At 41.5% G+C, this 27,716-nt stretch overlaps 4 protein-coding genes across 4 annotated transcripts; all 4 read right to left on the bottom strand.

Moving 5' to 3' along the window:
• Positions 1–593: 593 nt before the first annotated feature.
• On the bottom strand, positions 594–4,954 carry LOC147223884 (G protein-coupled receptor 4). Its single transcript, XM_086165345.1, has 2 exons — positions 3,381–4,954; positions 594–2,306 (listed from the first exon to the last, which is right to left on the bottom strand). The coding sequence occupies exons 1-2, from the start codon at positions 3,959–3,961 to the stop codon at positions 1,883–1,885; spliced, it is 1,005 nt and encodes a 334-aa protein (XP_086021471.1). The 5' UTR covers positions 3,962–4,954; the 3' UTR covers positions 594–1,882.
• ugt5g1 (UDP glucuronosyltransferase 5 family, polypeptide G1) lies at positions 3,871–10,971 on the bottom strand. The gene is made up of 3 exons (XM_086165342.1): positions 10,841–10,971; positions 10,113–10,217; positions 3,871–8,268 (listed from the first exon to the last, which is right to left on the bottom strand). The coding sequence occupies exon 3, from the start codon at positions 8,263–8,265 to the stop codon at positions 6,679–6,681; it is 1,587 nt and encodes a 528-aa protein (XP_086021468.1). The 5' UTR covers positions 8,266–8,268; positions 10,113–10,217; positions 10,841–10,971; the 3' UTR covers positions 3,871–6,678.
• A 4,791-nt stretch (positions 10,972–15,762) lies between these two features.
• Positions 15,763–18,329, bottom strand: LOC147223886 (cornifelin homolog A-like). Its single transcript, XM_086165931.1, has 4 exons — positions 18,252–18,329; positions 17,543–17,703; positions 17,164–17,318; positions 15,763–16,422 (listed from the first exon to the last, which is right to left on the bottom strand). The coding sequence occupies exons 2-4, from the start codon at positions 17,646–17,648 to the stop codon at positions 16,303–16,305; spliced, it is 381 nt and encodes a 126-aa protein (XP_086022057.1). The 5' UTR covers positions 17,649–17,703; positions 18,252–18,329; the 3' UTR covers positions 15,763–16,302.
• Positions 18,330–20,605: 2,276 nt separating this feature from the next.
• On the bottom strand, positions 20,606–26,927 carry LOC147223887 (placenta-specific gene 8 protein-like). Its single transcript, XM_086166319.1, has 4 exons — positions 26,722–26,927; positions 24,643–24,763; positions 24,364–24,518; positions 20,606–21,243 (listed from the first exon to the last, which is right to left on the bottom strand). Exons 2-4 carry the CDS (start codon positions 24,755–24,757, stop codon positions 21,067–21,069), a joined length of 447 nt encoding a protein of 148 aa, XP_086022445.1. The 5' UTR covers positions 24,758–24,763; positions 26,722–26,927; the 3' UTR covers positions 20,606–21,066.
• Positions 26,928–27,716: the final 789 nt, after the last annotated feature.

The following is a 27,716-nucleotide window of genomic DNA, read 5'->3' on the forward strand; positions in this document are numbered from 1 at the left end:
ACCAGACAGGATCCTCCTCAATGCTGAATTATGTTGTCTTCCTGTCTTGCAAACATGAGTGGTAATAGCAACATTGTGATTTCAACAAAACATGCTTTATTTATCTATTTAGTTTTTTTTTATTTTTCTACATTTAGTTAATCCGTTTTACAAGAAGATGCAAAGCTAAGACAAGTGTTTAGATCCTTACAGTCTACAGGACTGTCTCAGAAAATTAGAATATTGTGATAAAGTTCTTTATTTTCTGTAATGCAATTAAAAAAAACAAAAATTGCTTTTTCATGATATTCTAATAGTTTGAGATAGGATTTTTGAGTTTTCTTCAGATGTAAGCCATAATCAGCAATATTAGAATAATAAAAGGTTTGCAATAGTTCAGTTGATTTGTTATGAATCCAGAATGTATGACATTTTTGTTTTCGTAATTGCATTACAGAAGATTAAGAACTTTATCACAATATTCTAATTTTCTGAGACAGTCTTGTAGTGTCCACATAAATATCTGCTGTAAGAGAAGAGGTGCATCTGTATTATTGAACCGTCGGCGAAACATATAAAAAGCAAAGAGGGAGAAGATACAGCGTGCAGCAACATACGAGGTGAGGAAGGTCGTGAGGCCCTTTATTAGATGACGTTGCAGAGGAAACAGAGTGATTACCGAATTAGACTATTTCCAGAAAGACAGGTGATTCAAGATGTATCCGTATAAATACAACGTAGGCTCGACCGAATACGCCCACATGTCAAGAAATGGAACAAGCAGGTGCCAAAATGAAGGGCTGTAAATAAAATTCTCATACACCGAGGTTGGACAGCCGGAGGAAGGAGAACTGAGGTGAAAAATATTTATAGCAAATAAACACGGCAACTTTTATTAGTAGAAATGGTAACGCCTTGGAACGAATCGGACCTGACGGTAAGCTTTGATAGTCCCTCTTCTTTTCTTCTTGGAGAGGGTGTAGAATAGTAAGAAGAGATTTACATGATCCATGAATTTTTTGATGTGATCTACCCAGATCTTCACCATCCCTTCTCCGTCCATGTCCATGACTAATTTCAAGAACATCTAACATCTGTCCCTCTGCGGTACTCCTTCCAGATCCTATCCGTCCATCTCACTCCCAAAGAGAACGTCCACATCTTCATTTAGCTTCCGGTTCCCTTCAATCAGAATGTTTAGAAAAAACAAGTATCCAGTGAAACATCTGGATTTGTGCTTCTGGGATAATAATAATCAACAAGCATTGACAAAGCGTTCATGCGTAGTCAGATGATTTCTTGGAGGTTGGAGGCCAACACCATCCAGCACCTCCTCTGCATCTGCAGAACCTGCAGCAGAGAGTCCGACCAGCAGCAGCAGAGGGAGGAGGACATGAAGCCGCAGCACATCTCGGGACACACACTTTTAACTAGCATGAAGATATACTCCAAGGCTGTGGGAAGGCCTGATGTTGGGTGATCTCGGAAGTGAGAAATTTTCAATTTTCAACATTCTTTTTATTTTGAGTATTCGGAACGAATAGGCCGACGTCCCTCAAATCAGAAGGTTGCGGTTCGACGCCGAAACCTTAGTTGCTCCCGATGGTGCGCAAATTGAGACCGCTGACCATTTAAACCCCGTGTGACTGTGTTGCCAATGTGCAGCGGTGATGCAACCCCGACAGATCGATAAGGTTATGGAAACAAGCAGAGAACACGTTATTCCGAAAATATTCCCGTGATAAGCTTATCAAAAAGAAAAGTATGAAACAAGTCTGTTTGCAGTGGAAACCCCTACAATCTCTCGCTAGTCTGTGCTTATGTGCTTCTGTTGTAGTCTCTCATTTTGAAGCGAGAAAATCTCAGAAAAATAGGTGATTTACATATTTCTGGTGCAGCCAGGTCAAGTGGTGAGAGGAATGTTGCATCTGGTTTCTTCGTCTCTCTGGGTATCCAACTGCGTCCTGGTGCGGAGGGTCATCATTTTGCAGGTGTTCTGACCTCTTCTCAGGCAGGGAAGGGACCTCTGCAACTCCAAGCGAGCATCAGGGCACAGGAAGATGTAGAAAAGAGGATCCAGGAGGGTGTTGAGGCTGGTCAGACCGTAACACAGGCGGTAGACGAGGAAGATCGAATGTTCCAGTTTACATGGCTCATCGGTCAACAGCAGGGACACGAATCTGTACCCGCCCACCAGGTGGTACGGTCCGAACACGACGATGAAATTAACCGTGATGACCACCAGGATGCCCACGATTTTGTGCCGCTCGTGGTCAGAGAGCGAGGGAGATCGTCGCAGCGTCACGCCGATGTGGGCGGATGTGTAGCTGAGGGAGGAGAGATTAGATTAGAACCCAGGCTGTCCAACGAGAAATTGAAAATTAGCCTTTCTCTCGTATTCGTGGCGAGAAAAAGCGATGCATCTTAGCTCCTCCCCGGGTTTTTAAAGTCTGCACAACTCGAACCAAAACTGGATCATTCCAGCTGGAGGTCGCCATTTTAATACCTTCTTAAAATAATTGCTAAACATCAATACTGATACATACAGTATCTCCCAGGAAGTGGTTCTTCAAATATTAGTCATGCAGGGCAGACATTATTAACAGCGATCGAACTATGTAATGACATTCTTCATGCTCAATCATTTATTGGGGATTTTTTTTATACATATACATATACATATACATATACGTATACGTATACATATACGTACATGTATACGTGTATAACAGTTTGTTCAGTAATAATAATAATAATACATAAGATTTGTATAGCACTTTTCAAGGCACTCAAAGGCGTTTAAAAGCATTCAAAATTGTATTATTTTGTTTTCATTTATTCCATTTGAAATTATTTCTTTTTCATTTTTATTAATGTTTCCACTTATTATTTTATTCTAACCACTTTACTTTTATTTTATCATAATTAAATTATGATCACCCATTCGCACCGCTGCCAGTGGAAGCTACACAGTTATCACACACAAAATGCATAATATCAGGATTGGTAAGGGTTTTCCACTTTGTCTCTGTCTGAGTTGCTCCATATTTATGGGACGGCTGCCCTGCTGGGGCCACGATGTCAACAAGATGCATATATGTCTGTGCATAAATATCTATATATTAAATATTATATTTATAAATTATGTATATGTATGAAATTTGTTTATTGTAGCATTTTAGCAAAGAGAAGAAATAATAATGTCTGTGTTGCAGCCATGGCATGTTGACATTTTAATGATTTTAAGACTCAAGCGAGGTCCTAAATCAATATGTTTAAGTCCAAAGCCATTCCAACATGTAAAATTCCTGCATTTTGATACTTTTTGTTGTCAAGTTGGCATCTTGAGTCTGAATCATACAAGTTGTGGATCGAAAATGCCACGGTGATATTTGACTCACCCCAGTATGGCACACGGCAGCAGGAATCCGAGAGCCACCGTGACAATCTTGAATCGGGCATACTTGAGGCTTACGGGGTACTGCTCCAGGCACAGCAGCCTGGTGGAGTCGAAAACAGTCGACTGCAGCCCGCACACGCAGAACACGAAGGTGAGACTCCACACGGCGACTCCCGAAACCGCTGCCACCCGGACAGTCCTCACCCTCCGGCTGCTCAGTGGGTACACGATGGCCAGACAGCGGTCCAGGGCGATCAGACACAAGAACATGACGCTGGCGTAGACGTTGACGTAAAAGACGTAGCCGACCAGCTCGCAAGTCAGACGGTCGTAGGGCCAGCGGTGTGAACCCTGGAGGTAAAGAATCCACAGCGGCAGGGTGAGCAGTTGGAGGAGGTCGGAGAGCAACAGGTTGAGGATGTACACCAACTGGCAGCCACCTCCTCCGGAGCGGCCCAGGTGGTAAAGTCCCCAGAGGGACAGCAGGTTGCTGGGGAGACCCAAGGAGAAGATCAGGCCGTAGATGCAGGTCAGGCCGAACGTGTCCGTGTCCAGGGGGAGGCCGCAGCTGTCGTTGGACATGTCTCCACCGGTCCGACACCTGACAGTAGAGACTGGACGCGACCTTCTTGTGGGGTGTCAATCTCACAAGGAGATATCCGTTCATTTACTTGAAGAAAAAACACATCGGGTCTGTTCGTCCATTCCTGCGATATTCATTCGTCCGTCCTCCTCTCGGAGAAGTCACGCTCGCACGTCACACAGCCGTCCAGCAAGAAGTCGAGGCGTCTAGAATCCATACGGACGAACAAACACGTGCAGAGCATCAGCAGGTGGAGGCGTGTTTGAAAGTATGTGACAAAACTCCAACAGAAAACACTCACTGGCCTCTTAAGACCCCAAAAAAGCAAAGCTGCAGCTGTGACCTGCACTCGAGGAGCCCAAGGAACACAGTGTCTCGGCGTCTTGTCTATCCTGTGATCGTTTCCTCCAAAGGAAGTCCACTTCTTCGGCTTTAAAGGCAACATCCTGAAGCAGGAGCACGCCTTTCTGACCAAGAACAAAAACACACACTCTCGCTCTTTGTCTCCCTTTCCCTCTCGCCTCCAGCGGCGGCCACGATGATTGAAGGTAGACAGATGTGAGCGAACGCGCCGGTGTAGGTATCAGCTTTAGCGTGCGCGTCGTGTGCTATGAAACACATGGTTCCCCATAATGTGATGATAACATTTTGTGCACAACGTGTGTGTCTTTTATACAGCCATATCATGAAGACCTGCGACACAAAAGTTATTTATAGGATTGCGGTATGAGGGTGAGAAAGTGCATATCTGATTTTCTGCACAAAGGTGATTGACAGACCAGATTAGACCCTCTGAATGTGACAGCAAACCAATAACCCCAATAGCACATTCAAATAAGTTAAAATCAAATACAAGATTATTCATTAAAAAAAAAAAAAAAAAAATGTATTCTATTGATATTGTATGGGAAATAAATTAATTCTAATTTTCCCCGAGTGAACTTTACACAGGAGCTGCTGTGATGGGAAAAAAAAAAAAAAAAAAAAAAAAACTTTGCACACAATTGAAATTGTTTTGGGGAAGAATGGCGGTGTTGAGACAATGGCTGCAAGGCAGTATTTTTACTGCATGGCTCCACAGACGAAGATGGGAGGGGTTGGAGGTGGAGGAGGGTCAAATTACTCACTTTCCGCTAAAATGTCGCCCATCTCTGATTTACGGGAAAATCGCAAACTTTGACTTATAACCCAAATGGAGGTCAGAAATTACTTTGTGTGTGTGTGTGGTTCCCAGGAGGCGTGGCTTGACCGCCATTTTTATTGATCCTATGGATTCTATTAAAGCTATCATTGCATCACTTTTTCTACCCCGACCGTCGAGATGGATGGCCGCCCGCATTGAGCCGGGATCTGTCCAAAGCTTCAGCTTCTCCCAGGGGAATGTCGGGTTTCTGCAGATCAGTTAGAAGGGTATCATGGGACGAGATAAGACTGGAGCTACATGTAGAAAGAAACGAGCATGCAACTGTAATGAGTGAACTCTCCTCATCTTCACATCACAATTCACGAGGCTCTCAATGCGCAGGATTGGGGAATATAAAATTCAATTTTTTTAATGTACACATTACCTTAATTTCCGAACTAAAATCCGCTACTCTTTTCGCGGCTTAATGCGGCTTATTTATGGATTTTGGGGGGCTAACGTGCTTCACGCCACCGAAACATTTAGCTTCGTCACGTCGGACCAATGAAATTTACGTGAAATTCTGAGGCCGACTCTGAAGAAGAGTGCTCGGGTTTAGTGCACGGGAGGAAGATGAAGATAGCGATCAACTAGAGTGGGATAAAACGGGGATAGAAAATGGATGGATTGGAGGATGGACTTCTCCATGTGTTATTAATGATTAATCTTTTTAATTTGCTGTTTTACAGGCATTGTGAAAGTTTCAAAAAATGTGCCCATGTAACAAGTTATTGTGTAAATATCTTATGTTACAATGTAGACGCCTGCAGCTTATAGACAACTGTGGCATATATATGTACACATATGTTTATTTTTTCATTTTTTGCCAGTGCGGCTTATATTCAGGTATGCTCAATAGTCCGGAAAATACGGACTAATCTATTTATTTATGTATTTCATTTTTATTTACACTTTTGTTGTTGCTTTTATAAATTTTTATGATTTTTTAACCTCAAAAAGTATTCATCATCATTGGGCTGATTTAAATGGAAATTCCATTGATTGATTCCATTTATAGGACATTTTCAGTAGATGTTTAAATATGCTGCATTGAAAAATGTGGCGGTCAGCAAAGAAGATGCCTATTTCAAATCTTTTTTGGAAGAAGGTGTAGAAACACCTTAATTTCTCCACTTTTATTTTCTCATTCATAACCAGCAAAGGGGTGGCAGAGTGAATAGTGCTTCTATCTCACAGCAAGAAGGTCCCTGGTTGAGTCTTCTTAATTCATGTGAATGAGAGGGTGAGTGATTATTTGTTTCTATACAACATTTGAATGAAGGAATGAACGCCTTCACTGCGGGATAATCGGAATACATAATAAATGAATGAATGAATGAATGAATGAATGAATGAATGAATGAATGAATGAATGAATGAACGAGTCATGCTAAAAGGTAACTCCATGCCATGTTTCTCAAAGACTCACACAAAGGAAGCATTTACATGTTGTGATTTAAATAACCATTTGTTGTTTTTTGATGCTCGAGCGGCTACTTATCAACCGCCTCACAAAAGTTATATGAGTACTAGTTAATCTGCTTTGGTCTTCCTTCTTGAACCTCGGCAGCAGAGAATTTTACAAACTAAGACTGAAACCCAGACAAGTGCTCCGATGACAGTTGCGAAGAATACAGCTACATCCAGGCAGAAATAGGAGTACCAAGGCAGGCTGAAACCAGCTGGATGTAAATGCCCTGCTCCGCGGTTCCTGATGACATACTCAATCCAGAAGACGGCAGTGTCCAAAGGAGACATCGGTCGATCGCGGTTTAGCTCAGAGAGACGCCGTATGTTGCTGCGGTATGATGGCGTGTCAAGAATATCCTTGAGAGCCTCAAGGAAGAGTTCTTTGGTGAGCATGCCGGCCTCCAGAGTCCGAGCTGCACCACGTACCTTCAGCCGGAGTACATTTTCAAATTGGTCAAAGAGGAGTGGTATTCCCAGAACAGGGACTCCGTGGTAGATTGCCTCGTACATGCCATTGGTGCCTCCGTGAGCAACAAAGACACGGGTCTTGGGGTGTCCCAGGAGGTCTTTCTGAGGCATCCAGTCCACCAAAAGTGTGTTGTTTCCCAAAGATGATGGCTTTTCCCCTACGAATTTCCACACCACCTTCTGAGGGAGCTCGGCAAAGGCGGCTGCAATGGCTTCTGTGGTACTGCGAGGGAGGGCAGACACAAAAGTCCCCAAAGACATGACCACTACACCATGCTCTCCCGAGCTCTGCATGAAGGCTTCCAGATCAGAGGGAAGAGGACCGGCTTTTTGGCACTGGAACCCTCCTATGTAGACAACATTGGGCATGGTTGGCCGAGGGAACTCAAAGACAAAATCTGCCCTCACCAGAAAGATATCAGCTGACCGCTGTAAGGACATCAGATCCGTTCCAGGAGGGAAGTGCCGTTTGAAGAGGTCAGAGTAGGGCGGGTTGATGAAAAAGTTCTGTTCATAAAAGTCATAGAAAAAATGTAACAAGTTCTTTGTCCTATCCAGAAAATCCATCCGATCAGCGAGCTCACTCCCAGGAATGGGGACATAAGAAAGAGGGGAGGGAGCTATGGCGAAGTGAGAATCTCCAGTATTCATCCAGCGCACGTTGAAAACCATGGGCAGCTTGAGGTAGTTACCCAGGAGAACCCCGATAGTGAGTGCAGGGTCAGTCAGCATCAAGTCAAACTTGGCATCCTGCAGCTTTTTCATAAAAACCGGATCATCCAACATTCTGGCGGCAGCTCTTGCTAGGATGATGTGACCGTTATGCAACATGGAGGTGATCAGTCTTTTCTGGCAAAACGTGCGCACAAAACTTGGCAGTCTTCGGCACTCCATCACGTTCTTCAGCATTTTATTGTAGTAGTCCTTGTCTGAGTCGTCCTCTAGCATGCGCACACTGACAAACGTGTAAATTGAGGAGTTCATGGGAATGTACCAGCTCTGTTCGGAGCGAAGAACGGTGATTTCATGGCCCCTGGAGTGCAGCTCTCGGAGGATCACCTCCATGTTGATCCAGTGGCTCCCATCAACGGGTACCACCAGAATCCTGCTGCCATGGCTACGGCCGGGGCTGAGTGACAGGATGCACAGCGCTGCCAGGAGGACGAAGAGGGCAGTAGACATTTCCTGGGTAAAAATAAAGGGGACAAGTACTTCAGAAATATCAGTTGTTTAGCTCAGCGGTGCCCAACCTTTTTTGTACCAGGTACCAATTTCATGCATGAACTTGTCTCAGAGTATTTAATCTGAAAACAATGATCACACTTTATATTAGGCAATTACAATAATTTTGCACAATAGTGCACATAATGCATAACAAGCATGGAGCTTGTGCATCACCTGTTGCGATGAACCTGTAACTTAGGTATGAATCTTGATATTTTCCTTTAAAGCAGGATCCTTTTTGCTGGCACTCTGCAACGTTCTGCGGTTTCCTCCCAAAAAAGTTTCGCTTTTGTTTCTGGCTCATTTCTTTCAAGGGCTAGCTTGCAGTAGCTGATGTGTGAAATGGCGGGATAGAATTAGGTGTGGCAGCAAGGTGAAGGCGGAAACAGTCATTTAATCAAGATCTGGAAGCTCTAATGAAAAATGTTTGTACCAAGAAAGATTTTCTTTGCGGACCGGTACCAAATGATCCGCAGACTGGTACCAATCGGGGGTTGGGGACCACTGGTTTGAATTTTTAGGGAAACCTCTTGGTGATCACGGTTCTTCGGGATGATGGGCATCCATTGCTTTTTAAAAGGAACATTCATGAAGGTGAATACTTTTCCCTTAATGAAAGTGCTCAGCAGTGAACCTCATCTATGTCTAGTAACCAATTACATTGATACACAGCCATGGATTCATTTCTGATATTGATATACATATCAGAAAGCTTGGAGTCCCTCTCTATGTGGAGTCTCAATGTTCTCCCCATGTTTGCATGAGGTTCTTCCAGGTTCTCCAAGTTCCTCCCACGGTTCAAAAATATGCAGAAGGGTCTCTGGAAACACTAAGTTTGTGTGAAAGAGAAGGTTAATGGCTGTTTGTCTGGAAACATTGATCAACTGGCGTCCAGGGTGAACCCTGCCGTTTTTCCAATAACAGCTAGGATAGGCTCCCCCCTGCAGCTCTGAGTGCAGGATACGCAGTATAGATAATAAATGAATCAGCAGATGGATGGATGGACAGTTAAACAGATGTTGGAAAATCAGTTATTGCTCCCATGTTATTTTTTGTAGTTATTATAGTGTAGTGTATGTAGTTACTATAACATGCAATAGATTTAATTTTCTGCATTCAAATAATCAATTAATGTTCAGTGAGATAGAAATCATGAACAAATATTCTAATCAAAATATAAAAATATAATATATAAATAATATATAATATACAATATTTTATAACAACTTCTGCTCCAAAATGACATGCGCTTTTCAATTGCAATTTCAACTTCACAAGTTGGCTTTATCATTTAGTTGACATCACTTAGAATTAAGACATTGAGAGTGTGGTTCCCACATGGTTTATGTATTATTCAGCCACATTTTAAGCAATAAATGAAATAATGAAATAAAATAATAACAATAATAAATAGATAAATATTATACCTATTATAATAAGTAATATGATAAGTGTTATTATCATATTCAATTAAAACATTGCAGCAATGCTAATATAATGGATGCATGAGCTGGAGTCTGACAAACATCAACCTCAAACTACTTTTACCAGAATATTGTTTTTATTCATACATTAAACAATATTGGTAGTATTGCTATTTATATTTGTAGTTAGACTAAGCTATTCAAATAAAAATATGTTTTTAACTCCAAACTGATGATCCTGGTTGTGAAAATTAAAAACAGATGTTGGCTAACGTTTCTCCCCTCTCATGTCTGCATCATACTTTACAAATTAATCTAATATTGCATACAATTTTTTAAAATTTCTCATTGTTGTCACACACCTTCAAAATTTTCACAAACCTTTTGGCCTAGGGGAAAGAGGCGAACGGATGAGGGGTATTTTCGTTTTGTTCCTGCCTCGTTCGGTAGCCCGCCCACAGCGACGGTCCAGGGGAGGGGTGAAGCCTGGGAGGGGAAAAAAAATTTCAAAATAAAACAAATCAAAAAAACAACCTAACATCCAAATAATTTTGGAGAAAAGTGTGTGGATTTCTATATTTATTGTACATATGGATGCATTTATCAATCTATATGAATTTATTTGTTTGTTTGTTTCTTTATTTATTGTGTCCCTCTATCTCCTATCTGAGGTTTGTTCGAGACCGTCAAACCCTCGGCGTTATTATATTCTAGACATATTTCCGAGCCCCATCGAGATGTCCTGAGAGTTTTCAAAACGCATTTCTTCGTGTTTGACTTGAACATCTCGCCAAACTGGCCTGTAGCCTGGGGAACATTGTTTTTGGAGCTGTGATATCGACAATTTTGGTTTTTTTTTATGGTGTATTTCTTGTTCGTTATGTAACCGCCGATGGCCTCTCCATGTCAGAGCTGCCTCTCTGGGTTTTAAAATACCCGGATACGGATAGTGCCGGCGTTAATGCGCAGAGAGGAAAATTCATATCAGCTCTCACTTCAATATATTTAAATCCCACGTTACGTATGTTACTTTTATTCTTGTATTTATGTCACAGTTATGTCTGTTGCACAAAGACATTCAGGAAGGTTTTAGCGGAGCATAACCTCACCTGCTGGTTTCATCCAGATCCAGATGCTGCGTCCGGACCCTCAATGATCGCAATAAGAGGCACCAGTCTTTGCGCACAACTTAACTTTAATACACTTGCACACATGTTGTGTAGCTTGGCCAAAGTCCAGTTAAGGGATAATAGATAACTAGCACGGGTCAAAATACTAAAACAAGAGGTATAATTTGGTGTTTACGCTTTCAACTCATACATTCATTAACCAAATGATGCAATTTTACTTTTATTACAGGCCAAACTGCTTTAATCATTTTAAATCCCTTGCCTATTACTACATCCAAAATTAGATATTTGCATGTGCATTTCAGAGATAAATATTTATTTCACGAAGAAATCCTTCTTTTAACTTCGCTCAGGAGTTCATTTTTGGCCATTTTTTTTCTGAAGACGTGCCGCTCCAGGCTCCAGGAGTAACAGGCCAAAATCCAAAACAGTTTGAGACGGGAGCGGTGCGGAATGAGGGAAAAAGGAAGCGGCAAGGTCACGCAGCGGAGGCAAAATAAAGTGAGCGGGCGTATCAGCGGACTGCAGCCTTCCCCTCCTCTCCTCAGCCTCGGCGGACTTGAATAAACCTGCTTCGCCAGGGGGGAACAACAGCAGAACTGCGGTGGCAGCAGGCAACGGAGATAAAGGCAACATGTATGTGTGCGCGCATTAGATTTTAAAATAATCGACAAAAAGTAGTTTTGTTTCCGAATTGAACCGCGGCCAGTTCGAGTTATTGGAGCACACAGCAGCTTGGATGATAATGTAAAATACAACCTGCGGTTCAGATCAAACGCCTACATTACAGGCTTTGAGATATAAAAGCAAAATATACAGTGTTAACTATGTAATGCCAATCCCACCAATGGAAATCAGATGATCAATTGAGTTAGGTCCATCCCAAACTTGCTAATTAGTTGACATCATCAGCGACAGGGCTGCAAATGTCAAAAAAAAAAAAAAAAAAAAAGAGCTACAATGGTGCTTTTTACTTTTTGTCTATTTTTCTGGAAATTTCCGTCCTCTGTGCGTCTTCCCCACGCAGCTGAAACGTGGACGCCATGGATGCGAAAACACACAAACTGCGTGTTGATCACCGCGCAGCCAGCAGGGGGGGACAAAGGCGTCGACAAACTCGTAGGTGACGTCATGAGGGGGGGGAGGATCTAGAGGGGAGGGTGAGTGTGATCCAACCGGAGAACCTCCAAGAAGGTCCATGGTTGGATTCCCACTTGATGCCTTTCTGTGTGGGGGTTCCTCAGGATTCTTCAGGTTCCTCCTCAGTCCAAACACATGCAGGAAGTTCATTGGAGACCCTTAATTTCCCAGATGTGTGTGTGTCCAGGGTGAATTCCGCCTCTTCCCCAATGACAGCTGGGATATGCTCCTGCGCTCCAGTGCAGTAAAAGCGGTATGGATAATGCATGAATGAATGAATTACTAGGCACAGAATATTTGACTGATATATGACTGAACCACTATCCTTTACTAGATAAGATCTCTTACAGCAGTTCTGACCCCTGAATGTAACGTCCGATCAACATGCGTTGGTGTTCCAGGAGGGCTTGTACATACGTGCTTTTGTCATTACGTAACCTATTCAGGCTTGCACGTGTGTGCTTTCATCACATGGGCGATGGTGAAACCGGCTTGTCTCTTCTTGTCAAAGTCTTCTTGTTGTGGCAACTGGACTTGATTGTCTCCATGTGATGATAACCTCATCCGAGAGGCTTCCTCACATCGAACGGGCTGCGGGGAGTTCCCAAACATAACCGGGAGGGTTGGGACAGGTCTAGGTTACCACGGCTTGTTATGCAAATGTGAGAGGTGATCGGAAGAAACTAGGTCGAAGGGAGTGGAATTAGAACCGAAGAAGCCTCTTGGATGAGGGGTGAAATGTCTTCAAATGAAAAAAAAAAACAAGTCCTATTACTGCAACTGGACTGGCAAGTGGTCACCATGACCTGGATGACCGTGAACCTCCACAGACACGGCCTCTCTCTTCATAAGCTTCAAATTCAGAGATATCTGAAGGTAAACTGATAACTAACATGAAAACATGGCCAATCCATGGTTGTCAATGTAGAAAATTCCACTTGTTAACAATCTTAGATGTACCGTCGAGGAAGCTCACGTAGCATCTTTGCATTTATGTCACCTCCTATTGGTTACAAGTTGTATTGCTGTGTCATTTGGACAAGACAAACATGAACTCTGACAATTGTCGAGTCACCTGTTAATTTACTTATTTAAAAGATCACCTGAGTCATCATTGCAAAAGTTGTCCTCCCCGATAATTTTAAATGAGCCTGATACATACATACTCATATTTGACACTGCTAGTGGCCGCTTTTTGCACATTTACAGTGATTATATACTGTTTATATTCTTCATCTTTATTTATTATGGATTTTATTCTTTATCTTTATTAATTTTTTGTTTTACCGTACACCTTTACATCTCTGGCTGCTCCACATTATCATTAACTACATCTACTTTCTTCTATGTGTGAAATTGAAATGTCGCCGCTGCGGAGTGATTATAAGAATATTCTATTCTATTCACATTCATTCACAATCATACAAAAAAGAGTTTTTTGTGCATTTTAACGCAGCGAGGACTGCATTGTGTCACATACACAAAGCAAATGGGGAGGTAGAAGTGACGCTGGTGGCGGAATAAAAGCTTTTCCAGGCAGGCTGCAGTTTATGACCTGCGTGTGATTAACACCTATTGTTGTTCGCGCTCGGCGATCACGCTGTGCTGCGCAGGAAGGTGAAATCAATGCGGCCGTGAGCTCGGACAGCACCAACGGACACGTCTGTTGCCATGGTGGTCACTTCAAATAAGGAAGGCCCGAAAATAAAAACAAGCCCCCGCCGCTATTTTCTCATGGCAGCCTTTTAAATTCATTGCACCTTTTCATAGTTGATCCTAGGCCAAAATATCCCAGCAAAGCTCCCGGGGACGCTCGCTCGCACAGAAGCCTTCCTTCCCGCCATTGTTCTGCGTCATGATATGGATCATTTAAATCCCCATGACAGCATTTTGTGCCGCTTTACCCAGACGCCCCGGCATCACTCACCGGCAGCTGTTTTCGATTAATCAAAGTGCATTTTGGTGGGAATTTCACGTGACCCTGGAGTTAATGTCGCCGTCCACGGTCCCTTATATGCACCCTAAAACAAATACTATTCAAAGGCTACTATTCCAGGAAGTGACCGAGAAACGCAAATGTCACGCAGGCATACAAGCAGAACTAGTCTCACGTAGTTGGTTTTTACTTTTTTTTTTAATTTTCAGATCATTTTAATCAATAATCTGCATTCATGGTGGCTCCAGCTCACAGCCAGAAGAAGATCGCTGGCTCCATGTGCTCCTCCGGGTTCCTCCCACAGTCCAAAAACATGCAGGAGGTTCATTGGAGATCCTAAGTTAACCAGATAGGTGAATAGTTGTATGTCTCTATCTGATGGGTGAATGAGTGAGTGGTTGAATTTAGAGGTTTATGCTGTTAACTCTATCACTTTCACCTTAGTACTGGTAGATTGTCTGTGGGTGCAACACAGTTGGTGCTCAAAAACGACGGGGTTTTGTTCTAAGGAGTCTGTCATTAAGCGATTTCATCAAAACACGCCCCTGACAACAGACGACTTGGCCGACATTTTATGTGGTCAATACAATGTTTATCCGGTACAGTACGTCCTGTATTTGCATACCTATATACTGTATACTCTATATACTATATATACTGTATATACTGCATCTTGTATTTGCAAGTGTTATTTGCAGTCCTTATGTCTTCTATTGTAGGTCGCTTTGGATAAAAGCGTCTGCCAAATGTAATGTAATGTAATGTAGAGTATTTGCATTCATATAGGCCATTTGTCCTGTTTATTTTACCTTTCTTTTTCTTTAATCTTTATATTTGCAGATATATACTTGTAGGCTATTTCTACCGTACAGTATTTGCATACTTATACCATTTGTGCTGTATTTTACTTTTTCTATAAATGTATATTTGCATTAACATAGGCCATTTATGAGCACATACAATACATACTCACTCACAACTCCGCTAGTAGTAAATTTTGCACATTTTAATTTTGGCGCAAAGCCTGTCGTAATTCTGAGCTGTCGTTAACTGAGTAGGTCATTAAGTGACAACCACCAGTGGTTCAATGTTTGTTTGTATATTGTGCTCTATATTGTTAATGTGCACTTATTATTTTGTTAATCTTACTGTGGGAAAGTGAGAAACAGCTTCTCAATTCCGCTGTGTGTCTAGTACATGTGGAGAAAACTGACAATAAAGCTGACTTTGGGATGTCTCTTGGGATTTTCGACCATAGTGTCAGTGGACAATCGCCATTTCACCTTTTGCAAACTCTGCTTATATTTTGGATAGGTTTAGAAACAAAGATGTTACATGGTTCTCCATGCTTCGTTGAAAAATAATGAGAAGTTGGATGAAAAAAATGTTCCTATATGTCGTTTGCAAGAGAGCGTGAATGGTTGTGTGTCCCTATATGTGACCTTGTGATTGGCCATCACCCTCTAACCTGCTGCCTTCACTAGGACACTTATCTAATTATTAACAAGAAATAGATTTTTTTTTTACTTTCACGATTCATGTAATTCAGTGCCATGAAATATGTATGAAACCATAAGAGACTGACCTTTGACCCACATAAGATGCATCCAAATGCCCGTACAGTCTTGCATTCTCATCTGCAGCACAAAATACGAACCAAATGTTCTTCTGTTCAAAATAAGAACATAATGTTCTTATTTTGGTGAGTGCATGGTAATTCTTGCTTTTCTTTTTTTGTTTTTGTAAATTTGCTGCTTCAGGATAATTTGCTTAAAGCAAACACTTCGGAGGAAACGGCCGGGAAATACACAACAGTCACCCGAGGTAAATATAAACACACTTTATTTTACATTTGTCAACACTCGTGTTTGGTCGAGATCAATAGAGCCATTGCAGGAAGGTCTCAGCGTCATTCCTGAATTTCGGAAATCCTCGTGCAGTCCTCAAGACGACCTTGGACCCCAGGTCAGGTACCACAAACCGATAACATCTTGAAAATCATTGATTAGCTGTGTTTTCCTTAAATGCATGTAAAGGCCATGTAAACTTTACAAGGCCTTTACACTGTAAAGGATAAAAAAAAATCTGAGAAGCAACAGATTAGGTAAAGAAAAGTTTTCAACAAAAAAAAAAAAAAAAAAAAGCGTAAGTATGTGCGATTTGGGAGGTATTTGGTCACGTGTGCTTATCTCTCCCCCTCTCTGAGTGACATACGTCACCTCCATGCACCCGACCTTAATCACCGACTACGCCACATTCCAGTGACGCAGATGTGCTCAAGATCTGGCCGTGACGCTGCGGCGATATAGGGAAGACAAGTCCGTGACAGCGGAGATTTTCAAGGGTGACCTTGGATTTTTGTTTTTTAGGGTGACATGTTGACAAAAGTGATGGGGCTCATCCTGGTTTTGATTTCCCGGGCGATCTGACACCAGGTGCAAGGCCCGCAGCAGCAGGCATACACACAGTCCTGGCAGATTGTACCCTGCGGCCAAACAGACACACACCCTTAGTTAGCTGGACATGTGTGATGAAGATGATGAAGAGGTGCAAAAAAAAAAACACTGATTGGAGAAACACCAACATTAACTGCTGTTGCAACCGTATGATCATTGTTTCTTTACTATTCATAAACACAGAAGTGTTCATCAGATAACTTTGGTATGTTTATTTTGAATTCTGAGCTGCTACTCTGAGAATTATTGCATAAGATTAAATACAATAGTCCAGGGTCACAATATGGTTATGATTGAAAAATAAAAAGCAATTGCTGTGACTGAGGATATAGAATTCCACAAAGTTTATGCAGTAATTTTTTGTAGAGTACAATGCTAATGATAGGGCCAATGTATTATTATTATTATTATTATTATTATTATTTGTTGTTGTTGTTGTTGTTTCTATTGCTATAATCAGTATCACTATTTTTCATAATATTGTTAGTCATAGTCAGTCAAAAGTAAGAATTGACAAACATGTACCCACTATGTCTGTGCAAGTACATGAACAATGAAGATGATAAAAGGATTTATTTATTCATATATTTATTCATTGATCCATTTGACTCATTTTTCATTACTTATGTCATTGCATTTATTAATTTAATTTGATTTAATTTGATTTAATTTAATTTAATTTAATTTAATTTAATTTAATTTAATTTAATTTAATTTAATTTGACATCAACATTAGATGGTTTATTTGGACAGGTGAGCGATCTGTCTACCTGGATTCCATATCGCTGGCGGATGGACACCCTGAGGGATGTGGCCATTGGAGGGATTAGTCCAAAGCAGTCAAGCAGCGGTAAACACACGCACTCGTTAGCCTCGTAGGACGTCTTGCAGGCGAAGCAGGGATTGCACCAGAAGGCCAGGCAGCCTGAAATAAGTACAGTTGAAGGCACGTTATTGCACACAGGTGAGAGATTACGTCCCGCTAGAGCTTCAAAGCTGCACATCTACGTCTGGATCTCAATTGTCCTTGTCTGCTCACGCCATCCATACCGGAGAAGATCAGCATTCCCCACATTCGTCACTTCACCCTCTGTCTCCTGGCACTTCGAAAATCTCGCATCTGCTGGTCGCCAAATGTGAGGAACTTACACTGGGGCAGGTCCTGGAAGCAGTCGCAGATGCCGGAGGTCCACTGGTTGGAGGTGTTGGTCATGATGAAGGCCCGCGGCTGAGTCACAGTCACTTTTGCAGTCATGGCGATGGGATCTTATGGGAAACAGGCTTTCAATGAACTGCCAAAATCTATATTTCTGAGAGGAGAAGAAAAGCATTTTTATTTCATTACATTTATCTACATTTTATTGAATAGCCTTTACCTATTACAAAACTCAATTTCATGATGATGTTTCTTTGCATTATTTTTTCATATTTTTAAAGTTTGGCTGACTGAAAAATCTGAATTAGTAATTGAAGACATGACATATATATAGAAAATATAAAAGCATAGATTAGAGGAATAGTTATCTTAAATTGTATAAAATATCCATGGATATAATAATTACTCTTTAAAGTGTCGCTTCTCTTTTTGTTTTGGTTCGGTTTCTTGACTCAATCCCTTGTTTTTCCTTTTTCTACCGTGAATAACATTGATTAATAACGCCTATAAATAAGTCTGACCCAACTTTGAAGCGTTCCACAAATACAGATGCGCCGTTTAGATGAAAATTAAATTAATTTAAATACAAACACTGTATATTTTATTACTTAAAGCCAGCACGCATGAAAAAAAATCAAATTCAAATGCACTATTTCTGTTCTAAATGGATGAATGGTGAATCCTTCATGGATGAGGACTCACCTAACTGCTCCTGCCAAGAGCGGATGCTGCAGAACGGGATACGAGTGACATATCGGCAAGACGGCTAGGCATCTTATAGCCACCGGGATGATCGTCGACCCGTCCATCCGGTCCGACGCGTGCCGCCGTCCGGGGCTATCAGACCGAAACATCTGACCATCGTACGTATTTTGGCATTTCAAAACGTCATCCTGCCTCAAAGAACGACTAATAGTCTCCTCCGACGGCAATCGGTGATAAGAACAAGAGGGAATGTCTCGGTGGTGCGAAGTCAAATTCTTGGGCGGAGAGGCATGAGGCCCGGACAAGCGGGACATTTCTAGGAATCTCTGTATCTCTGTTTTTACATAAGAGGGCAGTTCACGTGAACTCCTCGGGAATCCATTGTCCCAGAACATGCAGCTGCTACACCTGAGAGCCTGGAGCTACCAGACATGTGGATGAGAGGATGAATAGATGTAAGTCTCTATATGACATCTGGATGACAGGGCAAATGGTTGTATGTTGTACATTTTGAGTAAATATATGTAATGTTGGAGCCTTCCGGCAAAAGAATATCCTTCGCAATGAATAAAGACTGGCCTATTCTATTCTATTCTATTCTATTCTATTCTATTCTATTCTATTCTATTCTATTCTATTCTATGTCTCTATATGATGAATGCATGAGAGAGTGAATGATTTTATGTTTCTAAATGATGCATTAATGAGAGGGTGAATGGATGTAGGTGGATACATAGACTAACACATTCACTTAAATACAAAGAATGCACTGTGAAAACTGTTGATGCAACTGCACTTTGATAATGCCATTACTCTGCGTTTTCTCTTGCATTTGCACCTTAGTGCTAATGTCACTTTGAAAACAAATCAAAAGAAAATACCTCAGCATAACTCATCATTGTTTTCTTTGTCAAATTATTTATCTTTTTTTTGTAATCTTGCACCGTGGGACTTAGAGTAACGCTATTTCAGTGCTCTGCATGTGTGAATGTATGGCAGTATTGACAATTGACAAATTGACAAAGTTGACCTTGATTTTGCCTTGACTGACTTGATGCATCATTGCGAGGTTGAACAATTACGTGCCTATATAACGTGTTGATGAGAGGGTGAAAAGTTGCATATCTCTATATGATGCCTAAGTGAGTGGGTGAATAGCTGAGTCTCTATACAGTGTGTGTGAATGAATGTGTGAACAGTCTAATGCCTATGTGTTGTGTTAATGAGGGGGTTAGTGGTTTTTTGTCTATATATGATGAATAAATGAGAGAGTGAATGGTTGCATGCTGCTATTCGATGTGCAAATGAGAGGGTGAATGCCTATATGTCTCTATATGACGAATAAAGGGCAGAGCAAATGGTTGTATGTCTCTATATGGCATATTATGAGAGTGAATGATTGCAAACTTATATAATATGTTGAGAGAGTGAGAAGTTATGTGTCTTTATATGACATCTGAATGAGAGGATGAACAGCTAAATCTCTATAAGATGCCTGAATGAATGAGTGAATGGTCTTGTGTCTATATGTTGTGTTAATGAGACGGTTAATGGTTGTTTGTCTCTATATGATGAATGAATGTGAGAATGAATGGTTGTATGATGCTTATGACATGTGAATGAGAGGGTGAATGGATGGATGTCTCATTTTGTGACAGCTGAGATCGACTTCAGCCCGTGTGCAGGATAAGCAGTGAAGTGAATGAATGGATGAATGGTTGGATGAATAAATGAATAAATGATGGATGGAAAGATGGACATTGCTAATGACTCTTTGCTAATGTTGATGTAAAAAAGTGCACTCACACTATAAGGCTGTCTGATTAACAGTGCACTCCTGTCCAAGGCGCCCCCAGACCTTTTCAAGAATAAAATAATTGCAAATGTTTTAAAAAAAATGTACATAATTTGTGAAGAAAAAAAGATTACTATCTGTGAAACAAAGAAATTATGTACAAATGCTGTAGAAGTGGTGGTACCTTAATTTCCGGACTCAAAGCCATAACTTTTTTCTCACGCTTTGACTGCTGCGGCTGAAACAATGAGGCAGCTAATTTATGGATTTTTACGGGTGAACAAGCTTCACGCCGCCAAAACATTTAACCTCCTCCCATCAGACCAATGACATTAAAAAAAAAGGTCACAGTGGACCAATGAAACTGTTAATCAAATGCTCTAAATTTTTCAGATCAGTCATTTTGTGCTTCATGCCCACATCATGGAAAACACGCAAAGACATTCAAATGATTTCGCTTTCAAATTAAAGGCGATCTTTCTGGCTGTTGGAGAAGAAAATAAAGCTCCTGCACATAAGATGAAAATGTTTTTTTTATTTTTTTTTTACCAGACATGTTCCAGGCACTGTTTGTAAAAAAAAAAAAAAAACACACACGCTACGTATTTAAAAGTTGAAAAAAAAATCTAAAATGGACCCTTGCGGCTGAGAGACAAGTGCAGCCTCTATGCCTACAAAGTTTATTTATTTTCAAATCTAATGGGAGCAGCTTATATTTAACAGTCCAAACATTATGATATCTTAGTTTTGTTTGATACTATAATTTTTCATTATAGCTTACTAGTTTGTGTATAAAAACGGAGGAGTAGTAGCACTATGTGTACATGCACATAGTGCATAGTACATGCACTCATATTTTGTGCTGCTTTTTTCTGCACAATGTTGAGTTTATTGTGTCCCTGCTGAGATCTCCAAGGTGATGAGGAGTGGCTGCAGATCGGGGGGAAGTGTGATTAAATCAACTTCTTTTTGGGAGGGGTGGGCAGTCAGCAGGCCACACTCGGGGGGGGGTCGTGTCTAGACCAAGTGCGCCCCTTGCAGTGCAGTCAGGGAAGTGTATCTGGCCGAGGAGGAGAAGGAGGAGGAGGTGGACGAGGCGTGGGAAGCCGCTCGTCTTTTCAGCTCCCTGGAGATCTGAAGCCAAGATAGCGGGTAGCAGCAACATCCATACAGGCAGTCGCTCCACACACTCCCCTGGAAGACACACAGGTGGGAGGCTCGAACAAAAGGTGAACATTTGCATTGAGGCACAAAAAGAAAAACACGTTTATGCTGATATATGATGTAGCAATCCAAGTTCTGAGTTCCACAGAGTTTAGTGCTGATACAATATGCTTTTTGTAATTGTTATATTTGGATCAGGGACAGGAGTGAATGTCGGTCACTGTGGCTGAGTTTCACTCATTAAGATTAAATAACGTTTTAAAGATAATACTAATAATGCTGATTTCCATTTGTGATTTCACAATTATTTGCTGTACATACAGTAATGAAGCCCCACATGTGCTTCCAGCTATGACCACTAGGGGGCAGAATGATTGAATTCTGCAGTGCAGGTTCTGTAATCACTCTCAAGAGATTTATACTACAATGGCTCCCATCCTCAAACCTATTTGGAAATGTGTTTTTCTCATCTTTTCTCAAGAAAAATAGTCAACAAAAATACAGCGATAAATAAATTCAACACTGGCTGTGAGCGAGAGTATGATGAATGACCGTGCAAAGATTAAGGAGGAACTAAAATGGACTCTTCCTTCTTGAGCGTCAACCTTTCCCTCTCTCTCTCTGTTGTAGGAGGGTGACATTAACACCTGAAATGATAACACCGCCTCCAATATCATTCTCTCGTCAACATTCCATTTCATCCTGATAAACCCCGGTAGAAATATATGTACAATATTAATACATTAAAAATCAGGGGATTGTATTGACATTTTGGGATCACAACTCTATTTTATATATTAGTGCAATTTAATCAATAATGGCATAGGAACCAAGAAAATAGTGTGGTATCGAAAAAATATATGGAAATGCACAATTGTATCTGAATAAAAGTCTCCATTTGCCTCAAATAGTCATGAGCAGGTTTAGCATAATTGCATGGAAATATTTAATGGTTAGCATTTTTTTATCTGTTTTTGCTCACTAGCGATTGCAGATACTCGTTTTAGTTGGCGTAATGCTAGATCATTTCATTTAGCCAATTAATGGCCAGTGAGAAAATGTTAGTCATGTATTTGCCTCTTAAATGTCTTTAAGTGCATACATCTGCTTTGTACATCTTATATGATTTAGCATGTTATAACTCTGTTTCTTAATACCATAGAATATCGTATGGCATTTATTTTATTTTATTTTATCTATCTATCTATCTATCTATCTATCTATCTATCTATCTATCTATCTATCTATCTATCTATCTATCTATCTATCTATCTATCTATCTATCTATCTATCTATCTATCTATCTATCTATTCATTTGAAACATATTATCAGATCTAAATGTATGTGCAATAAAAGAGCATCAGTCAGAATGACAGAAGATGTTCAGAAGACAGAGGTGAGAGCAGTCATGTTGTCTGCTTTGGAGACCCAAAGGAGAAGACAGGAGGCAGAGCTGGAGGCGGCAGAACTGAGATGTTGACGGTTTCCTTTAGGAGTGAGGAGGATGAAGAGGATCAGTTACGAGTCCATCAGCGGGACGGCACATGTTAGATGTTCTGGAGATTAAGTCTCACAGAAACGGTTTGGACATGGACAGAGGGGGTATAGTCAAAATCTGGGTAGAAGGACACTGAGGTTGGAACTATGGGGTGAATGGCTGTCCTGAAAGAGGACAGGAAGTCAGTGAGTGTGAGAGGAGGGGCAAAAGGAGAGGGTTGGATGGGCGCAGATGATTGGCTGAAGGGAGCGTCCCAAATGAATAGAAAAAGATCATGAGATCGATGTTGCAAGTTCAGGTATTATTGAACACCAGGTAGCAACAAAGTTCACTAACAATGGCAGGTACTGCAGGACCAGGCTTGGGTATCTACTTGACTTTCGAGGTGTATCTTCAAAATGCACCGCGTTACCACAGCACCGGTCTCCCCAACCCATGAGACACATTGCCTACATGCTGAGACTTGTTTTTCTAAGAGCTTCTGGCATCTTCCCTGGGTCGTGCTTTTGCAGTATTGACCGCGATGCACGGCCCACTCCGCCCCCGGAGAAGCCAACATTATCAACCACCTCCTTCAGCGATGGCAGCGCTCCAGCATCTGCCTGACTGGCCTCCAAACCTCCTGCCTCTTTACCGCACCCGCCCAGACTTAACAACCCATCGTCTCATCGAAAAATGAAACGTGTCCATTTGTTTTGTTTTGTTTTGTTTGTTTGTTTGCATGTTAGCACACACTCCTCATCATCGAACTGATGCCTATCAGCACACGGGGTTATGCAGGCAGCAGCCTGTATCTGCATACTGATCAGTAGAGCAGTGGGCAGGAAGCTGGCAACATCCTGATAGTTGTTTGTTCATTAAGCTATTTAAAAGCACACTGCAGTAGTATTCATTTTGTTGAACTACAATTGTGTAGTTCTTTTCACAGTTCAAATTTTATGAAATGTATTGCAGATGACACTGTGATATTTAGTGAGCGCAGGGAGCAGGTGGAGGGGAATCTGAAGAGGTGGAGTAAGAGCAAGAGAAGGAGAGGGATGAAAGTTAGTGGTAACAATACAGAATACATGCGTGTGAATGAGAGGGACTCAGGGAGTGGACATAAAGAAGGTGGACTTGCTAATAATGATAATAATAATAATAAGTGTATTCTTATATAACAATAATAATAAAAACAATAGCATCTCCCTTCTGATGCCTCGTCCATTGACGTTCCCACCATCTGCTGCACTAAATCCCCATAAATGTCTCCTGCCTTCTCACAGATGATGCTTTCCATTACGCTATCTCAACGACAACAACTTCCCCATCTCTGCATGGACAAGTCAATAACACGCACACCTCATTCATGATTTATATGATTTTCTCTGGGCTACCTTGTGGCATGCAGAACACCCGAATTCACTAGTATAAAATAACAACGATGATAATAATAATAATAATAATAATAATAATAATAATAATAATAATAATAATAATAATAATGATAATGATAATAATAATCTTGTTCTTCTTCTCCTTTCGGCTTTCCCTTCAATAATAATAATAATAATAATAATCTCTTTTCAAGGACCTTTGGAAGTGCCGTGTAATATACTAGATGTAAGAAGGAGAGAAGCAGGACTTCAGCCCCTGTGTTAGTGGTTCTCACTGGGATGCCGTATCGATCCCTGACAGAGGCCCTCATGGCGAGGGAGGCGGGGGGGACACAGCTAATGCAGTCCAGCAGGGGCAGGCAGGGACAGGCTCCCACTGCTCTCGTCACCTTACAGGTAAACACAGGGAGGCAGCACATAGCAAAACAGCCTGCACACACACACACACACACACACACACACACACACACACACGTAGATAAACTATAGGTCGATATTTATTTTATTCCAATAATCCACATCAACATAGTAAAGGTTTTTTTTTGCACACTTACAGTCTCCTACATCTTTGTAGCACTCACAGAGGCCGGTGCTCCACCGCCCCGTCCCCTGAACCCCACCCGTTGGCTGGAACTGGACAACCTGTCGGGACATCAGCGGGCTGTCCATCCAAAGCTGGTAAAATGAAAAAATAATGATATGCCCTTTTTAATTACCTATAACTGTACATTTAATTTGTTTTCCATCGGATCATTTTTGTGGTGCAGATGCTGTAAACATAAAGATGTCGTACTACTATTACTACTTCTACTAATAATAATAATATAATTATATTATTTTTATGAGAAGGCTGTATATCTATATCTGGTCCTGTGACAGGGTGAACCCTGCCTCTTGCCCATTGATAGCTGGGCTATCCTCCAGCCGCCCTGCTTTCTAATGAATGAATGAATGAATGAATGAATATTATTGACTGGCAGTAGTTGTAGAAGTATAAGCAGTTGTAGTGAGTGCCAGTATTTGTTGTTTTTTTTCCTGAGATTTAAAATATTTTAAGATAAGATAAGATAAGATTAATTGATCCCCCAGTTAATTCCTTTTTCACAGTGGCGTACAATGCAGTACAATGTCAAAATTAAATATAAATATAAATATAAATAGAGAGACAGTTTGAACACATAAAATAGCAAAGACGTCCATGAATAAATGGACAGCAGGAGAACAACAACAGCAACAACATCAGGGATAAGAATGGACAACATAATGGAACAGTAAGGGTGAAAAATAGACAACCAGAGTTAAATGACAATATAAGTAGTGACAATAGCAATGACAAGAATAAAATATGTAAACAAAGATAGGCAGGATGCGTGCAGGCTGGGACCAACAAAGATAAGAAAGACAGCAGAGTTAGCGCATGACATGTGAATGGGTGAGGTAGTGAATGGGGTAAGGTAGTGAGATTGTGGAAGCAGCAGAGATACACCTCAGGCCGGTCAGAGTTGTGTGCCGTCCAGACTGCTGTTGTACAGTCTGATGGCGTTTGGTTCTGCACCGGGGTGGGATGAACCGTTGGGTGAAGGAGCAGCACATCAGCCGCAACTTGTCGTGCAGGGGGAGGGAAGGAATGTCCAGGATAGCTCCTACTTTGTCCTTCACCCTCCCCACTGCCACCGATTGAAGATGGTCCGGGTTCAGCCCCACCACCAAGCGGGCTTTCCTCACTGGCTTGTTAAGACTGTTGACCTCACTAGTCCTAGCACCGCCCTACCAGCACACTATAGCGAAGAAGAGTGCACTGGCTACCGCAGACTGGTAGGTCTTGAGGAGCCCGCTACAAACGCCAAACAACCTCAGACTCCTCAGGAAGAACATCCTGCTCCTGACCCTTCCTACAGAGTGCATCAGTGCTGTGTGACCAGTGCAATGTATTGTTAGCGTGGACCCTAAGGTACTTGTAGGAGTCCACTATCTCCACCTCCTCACCTTGGATGGTGATTTGTACCTTTAAAAAGTATAAAGCAACATTACCTTGTTTTTATAAATATTTATGATCATTTGCCTTTTTTAAATCACATCTATCTTTTTTTTCCATCAGACACCTGACTATCAATATAGAGATGAGCATCTCTATATATTTATATCCTGTACAAATATCTACAGGATATACAACAGTACCTAGATTAAGTTGCTATATACTTCTTTATAACAGAAATACATTGAAGTAAGATATTTTAGAACACTGACATGGGTGAAATAGAAGGATCAATTAAGTCAGAACAGGCTGTGGAATCTGCAAAGACTGCTGAACCGAGGCCAGACCCAGCAGGAACCAAAGCGTTGGTCAGGAGATCAGAATCACGACCCGGCGAGGGGTTTGCGAGGAACTCCTCTGCGCTCTTTTCTTCTCCGAGGCAGGATTAAACCCTGCCGTCTCCTGACTCTGGTTATTTTACTAGCCAGACTTTGAACTCTCTGAAGATGCTCAACCATTTTATTTTGTCTTTCCGGTTCACGGATCACATCCGAGCCACGGCAATTGAAGGAATGATTTACTTCGCCTCACGAGGCCAGAGTGAAGTCTGGGTGAAAACATTACCAGAGCAGATTTCAGAAAAGAATAAATGACTTGCCTGTTTCCAGTCCTGCTTCTTGTGAATCCAGGGATCACCTAAACTCCTGCTGTCCTTTGCCGTGTGACTTTCTCCCTCTTCACTTTGGCTGCCCGGCGTGCAGCAAATGTGTTTTGGGTGTAAATACGAAACTGTCGGATTGTAAAATAAACAGCAAACCCGAGAGGTTGCACCACTGAGGCGGTGCGTTTTCACGCCACATTGAAATGAGCTCTATTTTCCGACAGTCACACATTCAAAAGAAATTCATGCTGTCATTTTCTGTAATGCATTTTGCTGAAAAATGGAAATTGTGCTGTCCACCGTGGTTAGCGCTTCTGCATCAAGGGGAGAAGGTCCCTGCTTGGATTCCCACAGGGGGCCTTTCTGTGTGGAGGGTCTGGGTTCCTCCCACAATCCAAAAACATGCAGGAAGTTCATTGGAGGCCGTACATAGACAATAAACTAAACTGGACTACAAACACAGATGCCGTATACAAGAAAGAGCAGAGCTGCCGGTTCTTTCTCAGGAGACTCAGGTCTTTCAATGTCTGCAGAGCCATGCTGCAGATGTTTTATCACACGGTGGTGTCCGCCATCATCTTCGACAGTATAGTGTGCAGGTGCAGTAGGTGTTTGAGAAGAGGATGCTGAAGAAGCTGTTCAGTATCAAGGATAACGCCTCTCACCCTTTGCCCACTGGACTGAAATCCTACCAGAGCACTTTCAGACATAGACTGAGACCACTGAGGAGCACCACAGAAGGTCTTTTTTACCTGTGGCCATCAAACTATATAACCCCTCCCCTTTCTGCAAGAAGAAAACCAGACAGCAATAAAATCAACATCATGTTTTGAGTGAATCTGTGTTGTGTTGGAGCCTTCTGGCAAAAGAATAGAAGATTAATAAAGTTCGATTATAATCATTCTATTCTATTCTATTCTATTCTATTCTATTCTATTCTATTCTATTCTAGTCTACATTGTCTAGACATGAGATTCTACATGACGCCTCAT

The sequence above is a fragment of the Fistularia commersonii genome, chromosome 19 (genome assembly GCF_037954325.1).
Source record: "Fistularia commersonii isolate RoL2024-O1a breed Wild chromosome 19, RoL_Fcom_v1.0, whole genome shotgun sequence".
Taxonomy (NCBI): Eukaryota; Metazoa; Chordata; class Actinopteri; order Syngnathiformes; family Fistulariidae; genus Fistularia; species Fistularia commersonii.